At 43.2% G+C, this 24,693-nt stretch overlaps 1 protein-coding gene across 2 annotated transcripts; it reads right to left on the bottom strand.

The window, feature by feature from the left end:
- Nucleotides 1–353: 353 nt before the first annotated feature.
- On the bottom strand, nt 354–21,149 carry olfm1b (olfactomedin 1b). 2 transcript variants are annotated; one of them, XM_023422289.2, is made up of 6 exons: nt 20,576–21,149; nt 13,643–13,792; nt 12,803–12,958; nt 10,157–10,376; nt 4,936–5,042; nt 354–2,603 (listed from the first exon to the last, which is right to left on the bottom strand). In XM_023422289.2, the coding sequence occupies exons 1-6, from the start codon at nt 20,639–20,641 to the stop codon at nt 1,929–1,931; spliced, it is 1,374 nt and encodes a 457-aa protein (XP_023278057.1). In that variant the 5' UTR covers nt 20,642–21,149; the 3' UTR covers nt 354–1,928. The 2 variants fall into 2 exon arrangements, with proteins under 2 accessions (XP_023278057.1, XP_023278056.1); XM_023422288.2 differs by lacking the exon at nt 20,576–21,149 and adding an exon at nt 15,353–16,199.
- Nucleotides 21,150–24,693: the final 3,544 nt, after the last annotated feature.

The raw sequence follows: 24,693 nt of genomic DNA, 5'->3' as shown, positions 1-24,693 counted from the left end.
ATTTTTACAAAGTTTAAAAAGTGTCTGGAGAGGAACTTTAAAGCGGGCCTAAGGAACTGACTGCACAGCACCACCAGACGCTGGTCATACCAGATCAACTAAGGCTGTAACAGCAAAAACCCTTGAGTGCATTGAACTGAGTAAGATTCTGAGTCTGTAAAAGCGTCATCTTTCCCGACAACTCAACAATAGAACCGAGTGACCACTCTCTATAATGTTAAAGGGTGGCCCAAAGGGCAGGAAATAAGAGCATTAGCTGTGATGTTAACAGTGATCTCCATATGAACGGCCGTGCACTAAGTGTGCTGTCACATGGCAGCTTGTGGCTTTTTTTTAAGGCAACAATCCGTGCGTCAGATTTCTCTGTTTTTATTGACACGAATCATTAACTATCTCATCTCAGATACAACACATGTCCAGCAAAGCGCAAAAAGAGTGGAAAGCTTTTGTCCTCGGCAAGGGTATACATTTAAACAGCATTATCCTTCACTAGCAGTGGGGGGATACATGACATGAGACAGGATAATCCTCTAAAAAAAGAAAAAGAAAAAAAGAAAACAACCTCTCCCTACTACAGGCGCATGATGTGAATTTAAGATATGAGGACCAGGTTCCCAGGATACAAGACTTGATACATTCTGTTTGTTTTGTTTTTTTTTGTTTTTTTTCTTCAGAGAGATGTGAGTTAGATGTGAGAGATAGATTCCTCCCACACAGTCCAAATAAACAAATACAGAGAGGCCAAACCGGTGCCAACAGTTACAGTGATACAAGAACATTTGAAAAAAAAAATGATTGCAAAGAAATAGAAATAAACAAAACAGGAACCGAATAGAAAGAAGCTGGAGAAAAAAAAAAGAAAGAAATATCTTTGCAAAAACCTCAAATCCCCAAGGTGTTGTACCTTGTTCCCCCTCCCACCCCACCATTCTTTTTTTTTTTTTTATAGTACCATACAGCAAAAGACATTCAAAGGAGCATACCGGAGTGATAGAAAACACTCATGCAAAAGAAAGCCTTTTTCACACAAAGTCACTAACACAGGAAAATCATCTCAAACGACAGCGCTGCCAACAGTCAGTGCCTTCAGGTCTTTTAGTGGATGTTGTTATTGTTGTTTGCTGTTACTCTACAGACTTTTGATTTGCTACTGTACTTGATAAAAATGATATGACAGACTGCACCCATCAGGCTATCACGTCTTCTGACTAGACTGACCTCCCACTTTTCTGCCTTGTCCATGGGACCTGGGGGGATCCAACAGTTTTTTATTACCAACAGTCTTTGTCTTAGGACCCCCCCCCCACACACACACACACACCTCTCTCCTCATTGACCAAAAGAAAAGTTCAGCTGGGAGGATTTCTGCAGAAGAACCGGAGCCACGGGAATGAGTTTAGGGTGATATTCCATTATATTAAAAAAGAAAAGGCGTGATGTTCATTTTTTTGGCATCTGTTCTTATTCTTTTACATCTGATATATAGTCTACTTTTACAATCATTTTCTATGCGGCAAACAAAGAGTTTCATTCCAAAATAAAATACCTCTAACAAAATGATGGCAGCTATTAAAATAAAGTTTACTATGAGTCACTTTTTAAAGTTAGAATTCATATTAAGTCTTTTATTTACAAGATGGTTCAGTACAGTGATTTTGTGATATCAACTGATAATTTTTTCTATAACAAATATATCACATTTTGGAATGAAACCCTTCAATGTTAGATTTTTTTTTTCAGTGTCATGTATATGCACATTCAATCCACTTTGCATTCACTGTTGATTCAGTCTCTCAGTAAAAGTTATTTGATATTATAAATAGAATGGTCTTGCCATTGAGTCTTTTTCTTTCGCAGATATATTCTTGTATATGGGGAGATCTCTACACAGACAATATGTATTTATGTATGTAATCCATTTTCCACAGTTACAGTTCTTCTGAGCGGATAACATGGAACAGTGTGACGTTGTAGAGCACCTGGTGGCCATTGTTCCAAGCATAGAGGGCGCGGTCACGCGGGTTGTAGTCCAGCATGGAGATATGTGAGTACTTATTCTGGAAGGCAATGTCGATGTACTCGTAGGTAGAGGAGTTGGTGGAGTAGGCGTAGTAGACCTTGGTGCCTCCTGAGTAGCCGTTGGTGACGTAGAGCGTGCCGCAGATCATAAAAGACTCGCCCGCGCTCCGTTTGGGGTGGTTGGTGGTCCAGCTCTTGATGATCTGCAGCGTGTTGGGGTTGAGCTTGCTGATGACAATGTTGCCGGCGTTCTGGTTGGTGGCGTACACAGCCCACAGGCCTCCCTCGTCCACCATTAGGTCAATGTCAGAGTGGCCGCCCCAGGCGTAATGATACGCGTTGTTGAAGCCGGCGTAGTCGAGCTGCCGGGACTTGCTGATGGAGGAGGTGCGGAAGTCGAACTTGATGATGACGTGGCTCTGGAACTTGTTGAAGTAGATGGAGCCGTTGTAGACCACCTGTCCTGTTCCTGACCACGGGTGGGGCAGGCGGTGGGACGTGAAGTTGTCTGACGTCATGAAGTCCTGCATCGACTTGTACTCCCGCACGAAACGGTTGTTGTGGTAACCGTCCATGTACCAGACCTAAACAAGAAGAAAGAAGGAATCAGAGCAGGATCACACACAGCAGTGTTTCACAGCCAGAGACGGGATCATCATCATCTGTCAGCGTGCCTCTGTGAATATCAGAATCTTGTATGCCGATCACTCACAGAATAAATCAAATCACAACGTCAACAAGAATCCCAATTTAGTTAGCGTTGAGACTTCCTAAAGGAGCAGACGAAGCTGAGATCTGGCAGCTTCTGAATACAAACAGTGAGGATGACAGCCGTAGGGTGGCATGAGCCGGGCCCCGCAGGGATAATGCCCATCATTCCAGATAAAAAGCTCGTCTCAGCTGCTTCGACCCAGCTTCCTGTTGGCCCCTGTGGTGGTGGGCAGAGAGCTCTCATCCCGGAGCCGCTGGAGGCTCAAACACTTCCTCGGTCTCAGTGGGACTGAGACACCTGAAGCCCTTCCCCTACCTGCTTCCACATGCTCCTGTGATTGACTTAAAAAACAGTTCACATAAAGGAAGCGGGTCTCCACGGGCCCAGAAAAAAAAAAAAAGCCAAGGTGAGGAAAGCAGGAGATGAAAAGAAGGGAAGCAGGCCTGTCTTCTCCCATCAATTAGACTCATTCTTCCTTTTCTGCTCTTTGATAACGCAGCACATCTTTCATGTGTTCTGTTCAAAATGTATTAGTTTCTACAAAAAAAAAAGTTGTCTTCACTGTATGCTAAATTTAATCTTAGTCAGCAGTACTCTTCGGCCTTGCTGCTGTGAATTTTTTAAAATATACACTTTTAAACAGCCTGTGTTGTCATGACAATTAGCCTTCAGGAAGCGAACTGCAAATTTACACAGATCCTGCACTGCATGCTGCTGGTTCTCCTCAAGTTTTTATCCTTTTTCCTCCCATGTGACATTGAGAGTTCTGTCTCTTATTAAAGTGTCTCATAAAGCGTGTGCACAAAGAGCGTGTTCATGCTCAGCAGACAAATAAACTTTCTTTATTTCCAGCTCCAGCTCCGTCCCTCCCTCCCTCCCTCGTCCGCTGGGCAGCTTCCCGTTAAAACCATATAGATTTATCCCTGGCATTTCCTTTTAATGTGTCTCTGTGATGCAAGCGGACCCATTTATTGAGCGGACAGCAGAAGCTGCAATCGGCGAGGTGGCAATCACATGACCATTTAACACAGACTTTTACATTTCTCACTGAGCGATGACCTTGATCATAGGTGAAGGTCATCATTAACTTTCACGTCAGGGCGATTATTTGTGTTGCAGATATTCAGGTACTTAAAAGGGGGGAGAGGTGCATCAGCATTCAAGGTTCACAGCCAGTGAGACTGTTTTTGTTTTTTCTACCCCAGTTTGTGCAGGTCAAATATCGGTATGTTAATTTCCTATGTGTTTGCGTGGATTGCGGAATCGTTTAACATTTATACCACCATCATAATGGGATGTAATGACTCTGGTTTTAATTATTATCAGAATGTACAAAACACACACACACACACACACACACAGAGAAAGTGCTGGGCTGAAGAAACACATTCACTCCTCTCGTGTCCTGCCTCCAGCAGCCGGGTCAGATTACAAGATGGACCTAAACAATCACCATAAACAGGGCGAATGGGCATCTTAAAGAAATAGTCTGACATTCTGAAAAATGCTTATTTGCTTTATCGGATACCAACTACCCGATCGATACCACTCTCATCTGTATCCATCAAAACAGCTGCAGCCAGCAGCCGGTTAGCTGGGGCACAGCTAGCCTGGCTCTGTCCCACAATAACAAAGCCCACCTAACCGCACCTCCAGCGCTCACTAATTAAGGTTTTATGAGTGGTTATGTACCCAGATTATTTGTGCCCCCCCCCCAATGAAACCACAATTTATGGTTAGGTTTGTACAGATTAAACAAACGAGACATAACATGTTAATCAGTGACCTTTAGAGGTGCTGTTGAGAAGATGTTTTAACCTTTAAAAGAGTAAGGCTAAACTAATCTAAGCTAACTGGCTGCAGCTTCATGTTTCTCTCATCTATTTCTCAAAAGTGAAAAAATTCATTTTTCCCAAAACGTGGAACTGGGTATTTCTGGGTATTGTTTTTTTTTTCCAGTACAAGTGCTAACTCTGGTAGCAATAGAGAATAATTAGCATGTTTTTCATTTAACAAAAGAAACGAAATCTCAAATGTTAAAATAATGTCAAAACAGCCACACATGAACTTTGTCTGAATAAAATCCTAATCTTTTGGTGCCCACAGAGGTTCGTTACTCAGCCGTACCTCGGACTTAATTCAACATCTCATCAGGAGGTGATTCCCACCCGTACTGTGTGTGTAATGTGTGCGGCCGAACATACCCGTGTATCTCCCTCGGGTGCCAGAGGGTCAGTCATCCAGGAGCCGAACCTGGATCCGGACGTCTTGATGGTGATGGGATCACTGATGCCCGTCAGTTTCCCGCACGCTGCAGAGAAAGAAGTGAAATGGGAACATCTAGAGCAGCACCCGCCTGGGTATTTAGACTGATTCACAATCTATTACAAGGAGTTTCACTTTCATTTACATTAAATCCAAACGAGAGCGCCTGAAGCATGAGGGCACACTGGATGTCCGGCTTGTTGCCATGCCTCTGCCTTTTTCTCTCTGCACGTACTGTACAGGAGGTGTTTATTATTCAGTACACACATGCTAATGGCTGTTTTACTCCATGTGTGAGGAAGTGAGAGGGAAGGGAAAAGGGGGCAGCTGTGTGTGTGTGTGTGCGTGTGTGTGTATTCTGCTTCTGTGTGTTGCTTGAAAGCTGCTGTAGTGCTAATTAGTGTTGACTGAGGTGTTTGATGTGAATTTGACAAAACTAACACTGGGTTCTGTGCCCCTCGTGACTGAGAGCTGGTCACACTAATGTCCTCCTTTTTTTTTCTCTTCTTTCCTGATGAGCACACACACAGAAAACGAGAGACACGATTTCACCAAACAACAACACTTCTCGACACTGCAGCACATCCCAGTCATTTGGACGTGGGCCATTTTTCAGAGGATATTTCTGTGAGACAAAAGGTCAATTAGATGATTCTGATGAGCTAATTTTTTTTCCTATGAATGTAATGAATCGTTTTGATATGCTAATTCAAGAGTGAGACTGTGACGACGGCTCATTTTAGGGGTTTCATTAGCATTTATCTCTGTGAAGCGCTGCATCCATTAACCCCTTCACTGTAACACTCTTCTTCCCTCTTTCTCTTCACCCCCCATCCTCCCCTCTTGCTTTCCATTGTTGTGAAATGTCATTTTACTTTATAGTCATGAAATCCCAGATTAGGTTTTTTGTTTCCTCTGTGTAGGTGGAAGACGAGACGGGAAACTAGCAATGAAACTTGTGCTTTTGTATACATGCTGGAGCGTTTGTCTGCCTCTGTGCGCGACATGTCGTGCCTGTGAGTATGTGTGGGCATCACACCTCAGCGGCGGCTGAGAGACAAACACATGGCCACATGAGCAGCGTCTACTATTTCTAGTGGAGGTTGAGTCCCTTACATAACCCTCGGTGGGATTAGAGGCCGCAGTAATACACTGGCCATTGATTTATTTATTTCTTTTCTCTAATCATGCCTCTATCTTTAGATGACAACTACTATTGCTGGGGGGGCGTGGGGGTGGATCTGCATTCAGGAGATCCACACACAGGGTCTAATCTCCATTTGGCCTGAATTTGCCTGGTGCCCGAAGCAGAGGGCAGAGCAAATGGAAAACCCTAATGGGAACTGGCAAAAACACATCAACCTTTACTATGAAATGTGAGGATTTAGATACAGATTTGCTGTGGATGAGGAACAAACATGGGTTTTATTTTGGAGGTCTGACTGTGATTTTTTTATCAGGACTGATAACACTGTGCTCACCGAAGTGAGATCAGGAAAGGCTGCAACTATGTTGATGGTTGACGGGCAATCGGCTTGTAATCCACATCCATTTGGAGATAAAAACACGCCCGAAATGTCACCCAATAGTAGGACTGTCCTTATTCTTTCAATTTCAATTTCATTTTTCAGTCTATCAATTATTTTCTCAGTTTGTTGTCTTGTCTATAAAATGTAATTATTTCCCACTGTCCAAGCTGATGTCTCCAAATGTCTTGTTTAGACCAACATCCATCACCCAAAGATATTCAGTTTACTCTTATGTGTGTCAAAGAAAAAATTAAATTCTCACATTTGAGAAGTTAGAATCAGCAAACGTTTGTAATTTTTGCTTAAAAAACAATTATTCAATTGATTTTCTGTTGATTGATTGATCAGATTGTTTCAGCTTGAGTCGACAGCACAGAAAAAACTGTGTGTGCACAACTACGGCAAGTATGACAGGTCAAAGTTGAATCAGGAAGTTGATCTGGCACTTTGTGTAATCATTTGACCGTTTGCCTTCTTCATCTTTTTTTTCCAAATTAGTTTCCCACAACTCGCAGCTTAGTCTAAAGGCCCCTGAAAACTTACTTAGTCACTCAGTGAGTGACGGGCTCCGACATGAACACGACATTTTCTGCCAAAGTTGGAAACAGTTTTGGGTTGTTGCACATGAGAGACTTCTGGATCTGTTTTCCTCCGAGCTCTTCGAAGTGGGCGGGGCTCGGTTGTAAACTGATGATGTCACATATTTCTTTGCGCCATTCAGGATTTAAAAGGATTTGAATCAGACCAGTGACAGGTGGGAGGGTTGCTGGGTCACTGTCAATCATATCTGATCAAACCACACCCACTATAGTGCCGATGATTCACTGAGTTTTGAGCATTAAACTCTTCATAAATGAATGAAAATAATACCTGAATATGTTTTTTTAACTAATTATTGTCTTAATTAGTCATGAATGTTGAATGTAATACTTCAGATCCGACAGTTTTCAGGTGCTTTATAACCTTATAATGCTTCTGTTTCTTACCCAGTCTGATTTATTACTTTTTTTTTTTTTTTTTTTTTTTTTTTTTTTTTTTTAAATGTCTCTATGTTCCCAGATCTTTAACTTGATGACTGTGATTGATGGATGTTATTTTACTACAAAATAACATCCAGGTTGTGATAAAATAATCATTATTTACTAAAAACAAGGGAAAGGAACATTTAAGAGAGAGAGAGAGAGAGAGAGAGATTGAAATGAGAGAAATGTGAACCCCACTATATTATCGTGCCTGTGATTTTATTCTCTACAGAGGAAATTGCAGGTGAGAGCAATGGCAGGTAGCAGAGGGCTTTGTGTACAGTTATGACCTTCTTGCTCCATTCATCAGTATTTTGTTGTGAAGGGCCCAGATTTGCCTAAAGCTCTGGGTGCCTCCACATCGCTGGGCCGCGACTCCGGGTGATTTATTTATTTGATTATTGCCCAGCAAGCTGGCATGTCCTCTTGATCGATGGCCATTGTGTCCCAGCAGCCGCCGGGCTGTTAGTCTCTCCGGCACAAAGCAGCTTGAAGGACAGCTCTGCGGGGACCCTGGTAGCTCCCTCACTTTTCCACCTCGCCTTCACTTTATCACCCTCTCTCCTTCCCCTCAGCACCTTCTCTCAGTTTCTCCCCGTCGCCCTATCTATTATTCAGCACTTAAATTCCTCACTCCCTCTCTATCTTTCTAGATTTTTTCCTGTTGTTGTTCCCGCCCGATGCTAATATGACTAGTGACCTTCGCGAGTTTAATCTCAATAACGGGAGTGTGCCGGAGTGTATTTGTGCGCACTATGCATGAGTGCCTCTGCAGTCGTCTGAAGATGAAAGGAATAGCCACCCTCTGTTCTGCCTGAGCCGGTCCCTTACTGGGTGACCTCGCCTTTATCTTGTCTGATCTCTCTCGCACGCACACACACACAAACACACACACACACACACACACACACACACTGGAGTGACTCCCACAGTTCCCTGCTCTAATATCTTAGGCAGTCTGACCACAGATGTGAGCAGAGGCATGTGCATTGAACTGAGAGTGAAAACATGGACAGGACTCCAGCTCCATGGAGGTAGTGAGAGGTAGCCAGTGAGAAAATACTAGTGTATGCACAGATAAAGAAAAAGAATGGATTAACTGGGGAGCCGAGATAAGGAATCTGCTTTTTTGTACTCATATTCAATTTAAATACAATCACTGTGTCTCCACTAGTGCTCCAAAAAAAAAGAACAGCAGGGATTGTAACCAAAAGCTTTTCCCAATTTCTTTCTGTCGTCTTGCACAGTGAATAATTTGGAACGGGGGACGCAATATACCTGTGATGTGCGGCGTGTAAGTGTCTCTGCTGTTGCGATATATCTTAGTCACTGTGGTGTGGGTGTGCATCTATTAGCACTGTGGGCCCTGACAGGGGTGTGAAGGGACTGAGACAGGGGCTAAAAGCAAAGATAAGACTGTGATGGGAACGTGTAAGCTGAGTCGGTAGCTCTCTTCCTCTGCGTCCGCCAGTGTGTGTAGCTGTGTGAATCTCCACATGCTCTCATCATGAATTTTCATATCCCATCAGTTTCCTAACAGGAAGCCAGTTTTGTGGGATTCATGCAGAAATCTGCATCTGCTATGCCCAAACAAATGCAAAGTTAAAACAGGTGAAACCTTTTGGGACTTTACATTCATTATCGATTTATGTTTTTATTCATTACTTACTCTATAAATGGTTAGAAAGCTTAAGTATTTACAAGAGCCTGAGGCAGGATTTTCGAATGGTATGTTTTGTCTGATCAATGGTGGAAAACCCAAAAGGTTTTCAATTTGCAATGATGTAAATACGTCTCTTATGGAATTGATGTAAGCACAGGCTCAAATTTGAGGGGTTACAACCCAAGAGTTTGGCTTTTTGATAGACAAAAGGCTTGGAACTAGGGCTGCACAAGTAATGGATATATCACTGGAATCACAATATGGCCAAGTGCAATATCAAAATCAGGAGCTGCATTTTTTTTTTGACAAAAGGTCAAATGTGTCACAACATTGCTGTGTATTGTTAGCACCGTAAGCACTGTGGTGCTGCAGAGACGCCCCGGCCTAAAAATCATATTCTTCAGGGAAAATTTTCAATTTTTTTGCAGTGAAAATGCAAAAATCTGCCAAAATATTCCCAATATAATGTTTTTTTTGCATATTGTGCAGCCCTAGTTTGAACCATTTAATCCATTATAGAATTGGTGCTGATCGATTTCCTGTCAAATGGCCAGTGGCTTCAGCACTTTTTTTCTTGTTTCTTGGCAGGAGGAAAGATGCAGAAGATACAGAAGTTATCAGAATGTAACTCCAGTTCTGTGAGTACATGCGTAGCCCGTTACTGGACTTCATTATCGGTTTACCTTGACAGTGTTAAGAGGAAACCAGTAGCAAAGTCCCTTAGTGGGCAGGCAGGTATGAAACAGTGCTAATGGCAGTATGATATAAGCCTGTGTAATGTGCGTGTGAGTGGAAGATCACTGCAGACACACATCGTGTTTCTGCACCATGTGAATATGCCTGAGCATCTCTTTCTGGCCAGTCACAACATACTGTATGTCAGTGGGGGTGTTTGTGCATGCATGTGTCTGAAACACAGTGTGTGCCAACAACTTTCTGTGCCTACCTAATTTTTGCATGCATGCTCGGAGTCTCTCCTCAAGATTTGACACTCTGTTGTGCAGCTCCTCGTAGTCATAGGCCCCCATCTCCTCCTGAAGTTCGCTTAGAACTGACGTCAGATTCTGGACCTCCTCCTTAAACTGCAATACCAATTTGGCATCGGCTTTGTACTCCTCCAACACTGGTATCAACGGTCTAAGCTCCTCCATTTTCGCTTTTATGGCCTGAAAGGATTAGAATAAGCTCGGTTGAGTGTCATGCGTGACAAAAAGGAGTCCCGCTGTCCATAAAAGAAAAAAGAAAAGGAGGGGAAAAAAAAAACCACCTGTCTGACCTGGCTACTCTGACTCTATCCTGCCTCTTCACTGACATGAAGACCCCCTGTTTGTGTCCTTGTTTGGTGTTTGTGTCTTGTGAACAGCTGTGTTTTGTCTGTGCAGGTGTGTGTCTGAGCAAACAAACCCCGGAGAATATTCTCCACCCGCTGGACGAGCAGAGCAGGTGGCTCCGCCCCGGCAGTGACCAGCCGTTAAAAAGCAAGCCCTCGGTACACCGACAACAATTGGGAAAGCTCTTTATTGGTCATCATCGTTTAAAATGCAACATCGTATTAAGGGTTACATGCTTTTACATGTCACACACAACAAAGTGTCTCGAATTTTACGTCTATAGTTTTACGTATAGATTTGTTGAGTAACCAAATATGCATAGACAAAAGCCAAGGAAAATAAAATGAATAACAGCAATTGATAATAATAAGAATAATAAGAATAAGAATAATAATGATAATAATAAGAATAATGATAATAAGAATAATAATAGTAGTAGTAATAATAATAATAAATGTATTTACTTTTTAAAAAAGCTTTTAGATGAAAAACTTTAACAGCAGTAACATGCAGGAAGAGATCAGTGGTGGGTTGGTTTGGGAGAGGGGTAGGGTTTCTTAGTCTTAATGGTGCTAAAGATAAATTAACTGTTTGACGCCCAAATGCTCTCAGTACTGTGGCCCAGCTCAGGGGAATCTGGATTTGACCTGCCTCTTCTTCCCTGTGGCTCTCTTTACATGTCTTAAAGTTAGCCCTGCAAGCAAGAAGACGACAAACTGTTGACAGGGGCTAGAGCTTGCTAACCTATCTAACAGACACACAAACAAACAAACAAACAAACGCACGCACACTTAGTATATGCACTTAAGACAGGTTACAGAGTATTGCACACGTGCACTGAATGTGGTGTCATGAGGTTGTTGAGCATGCACAGATGACAGGATCACAACACACAGATGTATCGGTGCAGGTAAAATGACACGAACGCTGAAGATGCTTTAGGCTCAGAGTGGTAAGAATACAATGCACACAGGTCTGGGTATTGAACTTCAGCACTGTTTTGTTACCATCGTAGCACTGAGTACAAAAACTCTGCAGTAGTTAAATGAAATCCATAATCATAATCATCCACTTTTTCTTTGATGAAATAGTTACTAATTAAAGTGAAAACTTTGACAGTTTTACTTTGGCGAACCTTAAACTAACTTTTCTTAAAGGCAGAGCTGAAATGATTAATTGATTAGTTGATTAACAGCAAAAGAAAAGTCAACTATTTGAGAAATGTTTAATAGGAAGTACTTTTCTGAGCAAGAATGCCAAAAAAATGATTGGTTCCAGCTTCTTAATTATGGAAATTGCAAAAGTAAAATGAATATTTCTAATTTTGAAGTATTTTTCAAGCAAAACAAGTGATTTGGTGACATAACCCTGGGATTTAAAAAACTATTATAGGTAATTGATTGAGAACATTTTTAAATTTCATTCAATACCCTGTCCTACTTGCATAAGATTGATTCAAAATTACTTTATTTGAATTGGACAGTAAAGCTCTGAGGATTTAGTGTATGCTAAAACAAAGTATATGACTAGTCGACAAAGCAATGTTTCACAAACAGAAACACTTTTCCTGCATTTAAGTCACATGACATGAGTAGTCACATGACATCCCAAAACACTATTATCTCTCCCAAAAACTCCCTGATACGTGGCCGCTGCCGGATACAAGAGACGTGCCTTTCCGACACTACGTAGTCCCGGATGCCCTCGTCGCATCCCATTAAATACTACAACGGCTATTGCAGTGATTGCAATCGAAATCACCACGCCAACACTTTGCAGATGCTGGAAAATCCGCTGCTATGTTTAAACTGGAATCATCTCATGAGAGGAAAAAACCCAGTTTCATTCGTATAAAATCACTTTTCCAAAAAATATAAATTGCTTCTATTTTGTGCAAAAACTGCAATGAAAACGCAGCTACTGTACAAGGTCACACCATAACTGTGTACACCGCTTCTCCATCAAATCTCCTTATTTGACAGTCCATTTAGGATTCCATCAGATGGTTTTAAAAAGCGAGGTAGTGTGGAATAATAATACAAATTCTTGCAGCTGAGTTTATAAATCCAATCATTTACCCTCTTTACTTATGCATTATGGATTTCTTGGTATGCGGTATGGTAGTTTAGGTAAGTCTGAGCCGGCTCCACAGTGGGAGCACAAACACAAAATGAGTAAGGCTGTGTGTAATGGGCTACAGAGCAGCTATGAATATTTTTGGAGAGGATGGCAGGTCAATGGCTCGAGATGTGGCTCCGTACCTTGTATTGCTTGGCGATGTTCTGCTTGTGGTTCTCCTCCACCTGCCTGAACTTCGTTTCCAGACCGCGGAGCTGGACCTCCATCTTTTCCACATACTGCAGATCCCTCTGGGTCCGCTGGTCCAGCACCTGGATGGACTGGGTCATGTTCTGGACCTGGACATTGGGTCAGAGTAATTAATTAAATTTCCGTGTCTCTCGCTGTCATTGGAGAAATAAGCACGAGATGCAGAGAAAATGCAACAGACTTTCAATATGTTGCTTTTGGCTTGGCATCCATCTGTCAGCTAGTCAGGGGCCTCACACACATGGTGCAAGTGTAACATGCATACTGGTAAGACATTTGGTTTCAGAAACTCCATAAACTTGGCTCTTCTTCTGATTATTCAGGATAGACCTGTTTATGTCTGTATTTTTCAGTCTGCATTAATAATAATCTCCATCCTTAAATGAAAAGGGTTTTTTTCATAAATGTGTTTAAATATTCCTTTTGTGTTGATGGGGTAGTCCCAGCTTCCCGTCTCTGGGTGTTGAGCTGGGTTGCATCATTAGATGCGTTGCTTTGGATCTGTGCAGTACAATAGAAAGTCACGGACTGAGTGTATAGCTGCCTCCCATGATGCCTGTTGGGTTTCCAGGGAGCTCATTAGAGCATGATTCCCATTCTTGTCCGACGGTGACTGAGAGACGCAAACACGAGTTAGTCTGTATGTCGGCGTGCACGCGGCTTTGTCTTTGGTGTGTGAGGAGGATAAAAAGGAGTAAAGGTGGCCACTCTGGGCGTTGTACGACTTTGATTTCCGGGGCTGTGTGTTGCAGAGGAGTTAAGCGGGTAATTACCTTCTCTAACAGCTGCCTCAGTTGTTTGGTGCGGGCATCCCGTGAACACATTGACTGCTGGGGCGCCACCACAGTGCAGACACACCTTCCCTCGCTATCCTGGGCTGAACTGTACACCTGCCACGACTCCTCTGGGTTTGCTGGCAACACCTGAGGACAGAGGAGTGGATAGGAAGAGGGGGGAAAAAAAGAGGAGTTGAATGGTGAAGAAAAACAGCTCAGACAAAGATGAAAGGTTGACACATTCTTATATTTGTTTATGAGATATTTAAAGGCAGTAAGACTCGAGTCTTCACTGCTTTTCCCGCTTTGTGTGTGCGGTGCCTGCTTCATGCTACAGCTGTATTGCACTCATCGCCATGTGGACAACACAAACCGCCAGGCTCCACCCGGTCTGCACCATCACACTGTATATTTTAAAGCCACACAAAGGGAAGATGCAGCCAATCACATGTACACGCTGAAGCTACTCCCATTATCCAGATGGGTTGGGTGTGTGTGAAAGCTCCTGAGAGTAAAGTGTGAAATGTCTGACGTCAGGAAGATAGGGTGTTTTTTTTTTTCTTCTTCTTCTTCTTCTTCTTTCTGTGCTTCTTTTCCCCCTGAGAAACAACTCCAGTTTCTAACCTGCTGATTGGATAAGACTAAATGACTTTGACAAAGACATTCATCAGGCATCAGCAATAAAATGATCAGTGGACAGACCTGCTGATTGATTCAATTAGCGAGAAGGACTTGACTTCACACAATCCAAAAAGGAGCAATCGGAGCGGCTGTTAGTCAAGCTGCACAGTTTCTACCAGAGGATGTGCTGACAAGACAAAGAAAACCACTATCAGGCAGCTGCCTTCAATCCTCAGTGTGTATCTGAAACACAGGCTCGGTGCTGTCACACTGCTCACTCACAAAAATGACGAAATTAAATCTACTTCAGGGGAAAAAAAAAAAAAAATGCATTACTCAATGAAACATAATAAATCAGGAGTCCCTGCACTGCATCCTCTTCCATTACTACATATTTATTTATTTACTCGCCTTCAGCATCCATTGTTCTACATTTAACCTCCACCTGACGGAGCGCTCATAACGTTACCCAGGCGCAGACCTGAGCCCAGGATCCAGCCGGAGCCGGGAGACAGAGGAACAAAGGAACGCTTCATCTTTGACTCTGTAAGTGAAGCTTGTCTCTGACGCGCTCCCATTCACACACACACGGGGGAAAAAAAGAAAAAAAAAAAAAGAAAAGAAGGAATACTGAGGACTCCCGCTGCTTCATGGGAGTAAAAATAACACTGCTTTGAAATTTGTCACATCAACCCGTTATAAACTGGATGTCTTATTTATATCGGTGCCAGAAATAATAACCAGGAGATAACTTTCCACTTAGTGCAGGGACCGACAGGAGCCAGCAGCCCAGTGGCAGCTGGAGCCACATCAAAACGCAGGACTAAGATTTCTATGATTCCTCTCCAAGTGTTTCTTTTTTCTTTTTTTTTTTTTACTTTTACATGCGCCCTGCAAGAGCGCATCACGCTGACAGAATTTCTCCTCTTAAGTATGAATCAAACGCACTCAAAATCTCATGCTGCCTATTTTTGGATTGGAGCTAATTAGGTTGCAACAGTCGCCATTCATTCAGAAAAAAAAGGGGGAAAAAGAAAGAAAAACGCCAACCAGCCGCAGGAAATATGCAAAACTAAGTGCACTTACTCCTGTGCTCCGGTCTGGATAGCCTCCCTGTGCCGCCGTGAGCTTGGTAGTATTGAGCCCCACCAGAGAGGGGAGGGTCTGCGACATCCAGTTGGTGATCATCGCCATGGTGCTGAGCACGACGCCGATCTTCAGCAAAGGCACCGACATCTTTGCGCTCTGCTTGGACTTTATTCAAGCCGTCTTCATTCTACAGACTCCAGCGAGAAACAAGGGAGGCGAGTCATGGTGCCCAGAGCAGCTTGCTGTTTCACCCGGGACTCCGGCTCGGCGGGTCTTTTTTTGGACATCTCCAGTGAAGTCCTGGCGGCGAACGAGTCGGACGCGGCGAAAGACGACCGAAAGTGGAGGAAAAGGGACGAAGGGATAGAGCTGCAACACTTGCTCCAGTGGAGGATACAGAAAGGGAGCGGATAACACCCAGAGCAGCTCTTGGAGGGGGAAACGTCCTCTGGATAGCTCCTCTGTCCGCGTTGTCCCGCACACTGCTGCTCCTCCGGTTCACCGTTACTATTTCGTTCACGCCCGACGGTCCGCCTCCTGCCTCGGTGCGCTCTGTGATTAAGTGCCACTGACTACACACACAGGCTGCTCCGAATGGATGAGAGGAGGAGAAGGAGGAGGTACTACGGATCTATCTATATCGCCCAGACGCAATGATGTCAGCCAGGTTGGGGTCCGTTCGTGGTAATATCTGGCATTGCGTCTGTGTCGCCCAAAGCTGGCCGACACTGACGGTCCCCAGAGGGAATGACAATGAGCCGAGGTCGGCCGACACTGAAGCTGAGTTATTATTTATAGCAGACAGTGACATTTCTCTCTCCGGTGCCCCAAAAAGAAGAAGAAGCTCTCGGGATCCCCCTCGGATCCCTCGTGGTAACAGTAGCATTCATTTAAACTTAAACAAGTCAGGCCTGCATGTCAAAATACACACCAAACTCTTCTGCAAAAATGTCGCAATGCAATGACAGAGGGATGTAAGGACTGTTGGCTGTTTTATTGATGGCATGCTGGAAGCCTTCAGCTCAAAACAGAGGATGAGCTTTTAATCCGTGAGACTCTGGCGCCATCGTGTAGCTGATTTTGGCGTTGCTGGAATAAAAAAAAAAAAAAGGAGGGGGGGAGGGAGGTCTTTTATACTGAAAGGAAGAGGCGGATTACAGGCAACAAATACATCCTTCAAAATAAAAATAAAAATACTCATCACATTCACTGACATTTAGTTTATGCATTAGTCAGTTGCTGCTGCTCAGATCATTGCAGTTGCGCAACCAAGTTTAGTTAACTGGTGCATCTTTGTGATGAGAGTGGCGCTTTAAACAGTTGGAGAGTTCATTACAACAGGATAAATAGTCAATGTTCACAAATGACAAATAATTCATTTGTTCAGAGCCTAGGTCCACATCAGCCTTTAGGCAAATACTCCAGCCTATGGGCTAAATTGCAGTACTGCATGATACATGAGGCCCCCAGAATAGCAGGAGTGGCTCTGTGTCCACAGTTATTTCTGTCGGCTCCATAATGCATTTTTCTGGTTAACTCAAAAATGGAAGGAAAGTTAAAGCTCACTGCGCCTCCATATTTCTCTCCACTCCAACCTTCTCTCTCTCTCTCTCTCTCTTTCATCTCTCCCACTTCTTTGTGGCCTTTGAGGTGAGAGCTCAGTGAAGTGATGGTTCCACAGGTTACTGTGAAGAATCAGTGGGGGTCAGTGCACCGCTGTCCAGCCCAGGTCTAGTCCTGCGTAATGTGGTGCAGTTCAGTACAGCAGACACCAGCTTTTTCCTAATGGATATCACTTCGTTTTCTAAGCTTCACTGCTGCGGATCCCATTCACAGAGACGCCCTCAAAAAGCTCAGGTCCCTCCGCTCTGTATTGAGAGCTCTGTATTTAACGCAGCAGCATCAGGAGGGACGCCACAGGTGTGCTAATAAAAGATGATTGACTCATGGAACAAATCAATTAGTCATTCAGTCACCAGCCAGTCGCTCGGCCTATTTACCAGAGAGATTTATAGGGAGGTTTGTACATGAAAACAATGCTCTTTCATTAGAGTTACACTACACGTGCACAAGGATCAAAAGAAGTGGGGATTTATAATTGTCTACAAGATCCCAAATGTGTAGACGTAATAAAAGCAACACCTGCACAACAATCAGTTATGCAGTCTAATATAATAGTCCTGCATAAAGAGAGAGAGGTGTTGATCAAATTATATGGTAATTTTTTTCAGTGTTGTGCTGTATAGGTGTGGCTTTGATGTTATTTTCACTGTGCAACATGAAGACACAAGTTATGATTTAAAGGTGCAGGCAGGCACATCTCACAATATAATTCAGTGACATATCAAAAATGCAGCATTAAAGCTTGATAAAAGTTGTATTCCTGGCTGAGCTGTTATACTGTATTGCATTATAGCAAACAGGTGTTGAGACTGTAAACATATACACTGGGATCATGCTCATAAAGTAGCAAAAAAAAAAGAAATTACTTTCCCAGCCTGCAAGTGCACTACAAAAGGCACCATATCTCCACCTACTCCACTTCTGCTCGCTTTCTCTCTCTCTCTCTCTCTCTCTCTCTCCCTCTCTTGCTTCATCGCTCAACCAGCCATACTGAATAATAAATAGCTTCAACCCCAGCTGCCAATCACACCACGCATATTGCAATTCAGCTCAACTCCATCTCAGTTTCTCACATAAAACCGGATTGATTTTTCTTAGTTTCATACATTAAAAATCCTTCAGTTTCAGAAATGTTCTCTTTGCTGGACACCCATGTAATTTAATTTTGAGCGGCAAAGCTGTGGACCTGTTTGCAAAGTATATTTAATTGTTTCATGTGCATTTAAATATTGGATCTACATTTTTTCAAATGTAAAAATCTACACAATATTTAACTGCACACAAATCTAAGGCCTTGACATGAGCAGATGTTGCACGGTTTTTCTTTGCATGATGGGTGTTTGTAGGACGATATGTAGGTTGCATGGTGTCAACGTGTCAGGGGCAGCTATACCGCTGCCATCTGTTTTGTCAGGTGTCAGAGAGATGCTTTAGGATGTGGGCCTGTAGCCATGGGGGAGCCACTAGGTGAGGACCAGATGCCGCTCTGGCTGCTTACTATTCTTCCCTGTGTGAACACCAGGCAGTTGCCAAATCCCTCAGCAGAGGGGAGAGAGGTGAATGAATGTGGGCAGAATTAAAGGGGAGAGTGTGCTGCTAATCAGGCGTCTCCCTGCTCCCTCGGCCAGATGTTAAGAAAAGAGCCGCAGCTGCCCCACACTGTCTGAAACTTGAGACTTCTGAAGCAAGGTGGTTAATGTGGTCATTAAGAGGGCATTATTGTTCAGCATCAAAAGGTTGAGGCCATACTGCCTGGATGCTTTTTTTTCCTGATGAGTAATCTGGCAATAAAAGGCTCTCTCTGTCTCTGGATACACCTCTCACTTTTTATATCTGTCTTCAAGCAGCGACGGGATGTGGAGAGGCCTGGCCGTCCTACAGTGAAATGTGTTGCAGGTTACTAAAGCAGGGGCAGTATAAAAAGGGCCTGTCAGTGTTTCTTGTGTTTCTGTTCTCCTGGAAGGGAGCAGACAGGCAGGCTGTGGACTAATATCGACTTACCTTCAAGCAGATGACACACACTCTCAGGCCATCAGAGAGAGACTGTCACCGTGACGCGGGCCCCCGGCCTGCACCGTGCAGGACACGCAGCGAGCCGCCTGAAACCCAAAGTGTAACACGCTCTGTTTCCCTCTCCCCTCTGACGGATGGCTTCCATCAATCAGTGCAAATAGCCACATTGTTCGATTGTGTCAGCATTTTTTTGTGCACTCTGCTGCTGTGCTGCAAGTCCACTTCACATCACAGGCTACACATTTGATGCTTCAGTGCAGGGGAGATAAAATAACAGCAGTAATAACTGTGTGTAAGCTTACAGCTTCGATCAATTTACAAATCAAATTCCACATGAATGTCAAAGCCAAGCTGTTGCTCTATGAATAAAAAATTTTCCGCTCACAGCGAAACTGACGTTTCTCATAAATTCGGGGGGAAATCAATTGCTGGCATATTTTCTGTCGGGGCAATATTATATCAATATTGTTCTAACACATCTGGCTATCAGGGCCAGCAGGGTTTGCTGCAGCCTACTTCCCCAACACATTTTATTGAGTTTGTCACTTGGAGCAGAGTATATCACGGATACACTGGGAGTAGAGATTACTTTATTGATAGTACCTCAGTGGCACATTTGATTTTTTAGTCTCCAATTACCAACCACAAATTGATTGGATTCACACGACAGTGAAGCCCATGAAATATGAGTCTCTGTTCAAGCAAGGGCAATTAAATCATCAAATCCTTCAATCCAGTGGTAGCAGGGCCCTGCAATAAATAATTTTAATCCCTTGCCCCCCCCCCCCCCCCCCCCCCCAACACCTTTTACTGATTGTGAGCATCTACAAAGGCAACAGTTTAATGCAACAGTAACTATTATATGTATTGCTGCAAATGGCTTTTTAGATAGCAGGAAGTAATCACTAGTTCCAGTGAAGAATCACAGAGATGCATTTTATTGTGCAGTGATTTTGTTTACTACTGAGCTGTGTGTGGCTTTACATTGCTGGACTAAATGTTCTCTTCCCCCTCACACACAGGCAACAGTAAGTCACAGTGTGGTCACTGAGCATGCTCAAAACACCTTCTCTGAGACACTGCATTTGATTGTTGAGCCCTGAAGAGCAGCAGCCCATACTCTGCCACAACAATGGCCTTTATAAAAGAAAGCTACAGGCAACACATTGCACTAGAACAATAAACCAGCAGCTGATTATTCTGACTCTTGTCTGCTAATGAGGAAACTGATAGATCGCGGTATGTTTCCCTCTGTATGTGGCCGGTTTAACAGCCCCGGTGGTGGAGAGACTGAGCAGGGCTCTTCTGGATCTATCCGCGCCCGTCAAGCACAATGTATTCACATCATGTAATCCCACCCGTTAATCTGTTTAAGCGGGGTAGAGGGCTAATTCACCGGGGCTCTTTATACGAGGTAACCCGGTAATCTCTGAACGGATCTGGAAGCCAATTAATCGTGTTATGTTCTATCTTTTTTTTTATTATTTTTTTTTAACAACAACAACAAAAAAAAATACACACACACACACACACACACAGAAGGTGGAAAATGGCGTTTAAATTAAAACAAAAAAAAAAACCTACTTGGGTGAGTTCTGTGCCCATGAAGATGAGGAGAATCAGAGTCAGGAGCTTGCTCGCAGGCTGCATCTCTTGCCTCCGGTGTGTGTGGACCAGCGGTCTCACATGCAGATCGAGTCCCTTTGCGTCCCCCCGCACAGCAGTCCTTTCCTCGCTCCCGGCTCTCTTCTTGCGTTGTGGAAGTCGCTCGATTCTTTTCTCTCTCTTTTATTTATTGTATGTATTTTTTTTTTTAAATATATGTTATTATTGGTCTTTATCCCTCAGCGACCCCGTAGCAGAAAGCGACAGATCTGTTTCACGGAATCGTCTCTGTGCATATTCAGTTCATATCGGGAGCCTCTATCTTCCGCGCCTCTCCCCTCGCTCTCCGTGTGGCCGCACTTATTTATCGCTGCGACGGACTGGGATGAACATTGGGCTAAAGACGCGCAAACACTGTCGTATACACGGCTATAAACCTTCACTCTGATATTGCCAAAAGTTTACCTCCCCGCCTCAAGCTGCCGTATAAGCTCTCGATGAAAAAATGAGGGTGACGGCGCTGTACATGGTGCTGAAAGCGGAAGTTGCATCGCAGAGAGAGGGAGATTTAAATTGGCAGGCGTTCAGGAGGGAAGACGCCTTTCCAACATGATTTTCTAACTTGTCACAGGAAAAAAAAAAAAAAAAAAAAAACGTGGGCCAACCAACATCTTTTTTTTTATGGGTTTGGATTTTGTTTTTTTATTTACAACAATTTACTGACTCGCTGAAACCATTTCCATAATGAAAAATAGTTTCAGTCTTTGCTGAATGAAATTGCGATAAAGCAGTGACGTATAATCCCATGCTAAATCTATTTGAGTCCATAATGTTTCCTGCTCTCAAACACACACAATGTTTCCTGTGTATTACAAAGCCTCTAAAATCTCTTAGTGTAAGACATTTTATTTTTGGAGTATGACTGAGTATAGAGCCATTATTTTTATATATTATTTTAATTCTAGAAATTCATTTTGAGAAGGTCCATTTGATAAACTGATTTCATATTGTATCTATTCAGTTAACTGATCAATTCTATCTTCTATCAATTTTATTTAACTTCAACTACCAGGACGCTCACTTCTTTATATATGCATTATTTGGTCTTAAATTATTCCAATGTGTGTAAAAAATACAGGAATCAACCTATAAAATACCCAGCAAATGTACACTTTTAATTTTTGAATGTCGGGCTGCAATTAATGATCAGTTTCTTGTTTCACTAATTCATTGTTTTGTCTCTAAAATGTCGGTAAGTAATGTTATTTCCCACAGCTCAAGGTTGTGCCCTCCATTGTCTCGTCTTTTTCGACCAACAGTCCCAAATCCCAAGTACATTTCATTTACTGTAATGCACGACAAAGAAAAGCATCAACTCGTAATCAGCTCGTGATTGTTTAATCATCAAAAATAGTATTTTTTTCTCTTGATCAATCGATTGATGGGCTAACTCTTCCAGCTTTAGTCTCCAGTTCGATAAAACCCCAAAATGTCCGAGAGCAGTGTGTTTAATGGAAGCTATGACCCTGTCCAGGGTTATTCCGATTAAAAAGCCCCCACACATTAGATCTATACAGGTGGTTTATAATAATTTCACCCCCTCCTGTAGACCGAGTTTGATTGACATCTCTCTGAACCTCCTGTTAACCTTGTTGAACCTCTAAGGGCGGGACAAATGACATCTTCTTATTGGACTCCGGTGAGCTCAGCTAATTCCTGTTGTAGCTTAAACACAGCAGAGATCTCATCAGACACCTGTGGGGTTGTGCGGGGCCTCCACTTTACAGTTGTGTGGTTGTATGGGAATAATTTAATCAGTTATTGGTTCTGTCAGTAGATAGAACTGGTGTATGTATGTGTGTAGCAGTATGATTTATGCCTAGAGCTACACTATGTAGAATACTTTTGATACTCAGGCACCGTGTGTCTGTGTGGGCCGTGCTGTACTGATCCCATTGTGGATGTCAACAATAGGTTCTTAATTGGGCGTTCATGTGATGATGAAGCTGTTCTGCGTCTGCCTGTCTGTGACAGTCTGAACCACATTACACACTAATAGCTCAGTGGCCTGTAGACAGACTCTCGGCTGAGATGAATTCTCTTTTGGGGGCCCAAAGATGCATAAATCACTTCAGTAATGGAACTGGGGCAAGATCATATCTGTATTCTCTAATGTGGACTCACATTTGTCTGTTAGCAGATTTTGGCTGTTTGTCTGTGCACCTCAGAGAAGTAAGACGAGGTCAGACTCATCAATTTCACTTTCTAAGAGCAGGATTTTGATTAGCGTACAACACCGTGCAGGCCACAGACAGCACGGCCTGTGGTGAAGGCACGTGCATGTACGCGTGATTACATGGTTTTTTTTAGCGTGCTACTAGCAGTGCTAGTGACTGAGTTTCAGCTTACTCAATGAGGATTTGATTATGGGACAGGGGAATGAGATCTGTGAGTAATCAAAGTGGAATGCTGCAGACATAAAGAGGAACATTTGTTTGTCGGCAGGAACATTTCCCTGAGTGGTGGTACACAACCCACACACTGGACAGCAGGGGACACATCTCACTGGCACTTTGGCTAATATTAAAATTTGTCTTGAAAGCATGAAGCCACAGTGGATACGAATAAGCAAAGCAGACCCTTTAATCACGCCTGATGAAATGTTTGTTATTAAAGGAGCTATTTCAAAGTTAGCTACATAGCCAACGTTAGCATTAACAGCTGTTTAGTCAAGAAGAAACGCTGCGAGTTCAGCATCAAACTTTGTTCCTTCACTCACTAAAAGCTGTCTCCAGAGGCGGAAAGCAACACCAATATTAAATCTTTTTTCTATCACGTCTTTTCTTCTACTGAAGTTAACAGGCTAACCAGCTAGCCCCGGCCCGTCTCATCACTTTCCAATATAGACTAACTGTAGCCTCAGGAGGACGCCCTGAGGACGTAGCGCTGCTCAGAGGGCGTATTATGACCTCTTGTATTACAAAGACAACGATGGCTAAGCTCTTGTCAAGCCACAATCACCACCTCCTGCTCCCAGCGAGAAACCGCGTTCAGCAGCAGAGAAAACTCACAAGTATCCCCTTTAAGAGGCAAAGAACAGAAAGGCACTTTGGACATGTGTTTGTCTGTGTTTGGATGTTTTGGGGCTTGTGTGTGAGAGACAACGCTGAGCTCCTGTCAGATTAATTAGCAGTTCCCTGCATATTTTTACTTTGCAAAGGTGAGGCGAGGACACAATAATGCGTCTCCTCACGTTCTAGTCTACTCTTGCTTGTAGAGAGAGGATCACGATGAGGACAGTGGTGAGGAAGTGATGAATGGAGAAACTTTCAAAGATTCTGAATGTCAACACAGGGAACAGGATGATGATGAAGCACCAGTGTGATTTGGAAGAATTCGATGAGAACGCTGTTCAAACAGAGCAGAGCTGAGTGGGGATGTTGATTTAATGTGGCTGCTCGTATGTGGATATTTCTGCTCAAGATTCATTTCCTGTCCATTGAGCTGAAAATGCAAATTTCTGGAATGTCTTGTTTGCATGCAGATGCATGTAAAATGTCTTCATCACAGGTGCATTGGATGGGGGAAGTCGCTCTGAGTAAAATGCACGCACTGTGTTAATGCTCTGAGAAGTTGGAATGACTTTGAGAGATGACTGGGACTGATTGGACACCCTCCCTCACCCCTGACTCTCACTTTTCTCACTCTTTACTTCTCTTTGTGCCTGCAGCATTAACTAAAAAGCCAAGATTTGGCATAGTTATCCAAGTTTCACAGAAAAATTGATTAACCTTCCAAAATTTGTCCTCATTTGAGAAAGGCCTAGTTCTTTCATCAGCCGAGTTCTTTTCTTCTTCTTTGCAGTTAGGTTTTTGTGAGTAAAGTGTGTATGTATGTGTGTGAAAGTGAGAGGGAGCAAGAGACAGAGAGGAACCAAGCAAAAGAGCTCCAGTTTAAATTTAGGTCTTAATAGAATTTGTGTCTTTCCTCTCAGGCACGCAGCCATTACTTCCCCCTTTCATCACTTTCTCTCCCTGTGCTCTCTGCAGACCTGATGCTACAGATAGCTATTAAAGATATATTCCATACTCCTGTTA

Source organism: Seriola lalandi, unplaced genomic scaffold (genome assembly GCF_002814215.2).
Source record: "Seriola lalandi dorsalis isolate HSWRI2012SDOR001 ecotype SW California unplaced genomic scaffold, Sedor1 jcf7180002054680, whole genome shotgun sequence".
In the NCBI taxonomy this organism is placed as follows: Eukaryota; Metazoa; Chordata; class Actinopteri; order Carangiformes; family Carangidae; genus Seriola; species Seriola lalandi.
The sequence above is the reverse complement of the archived record's forward strand: the minus strand, read 5'-3'. Positions and strand labels throughout refer to the sequence as shown.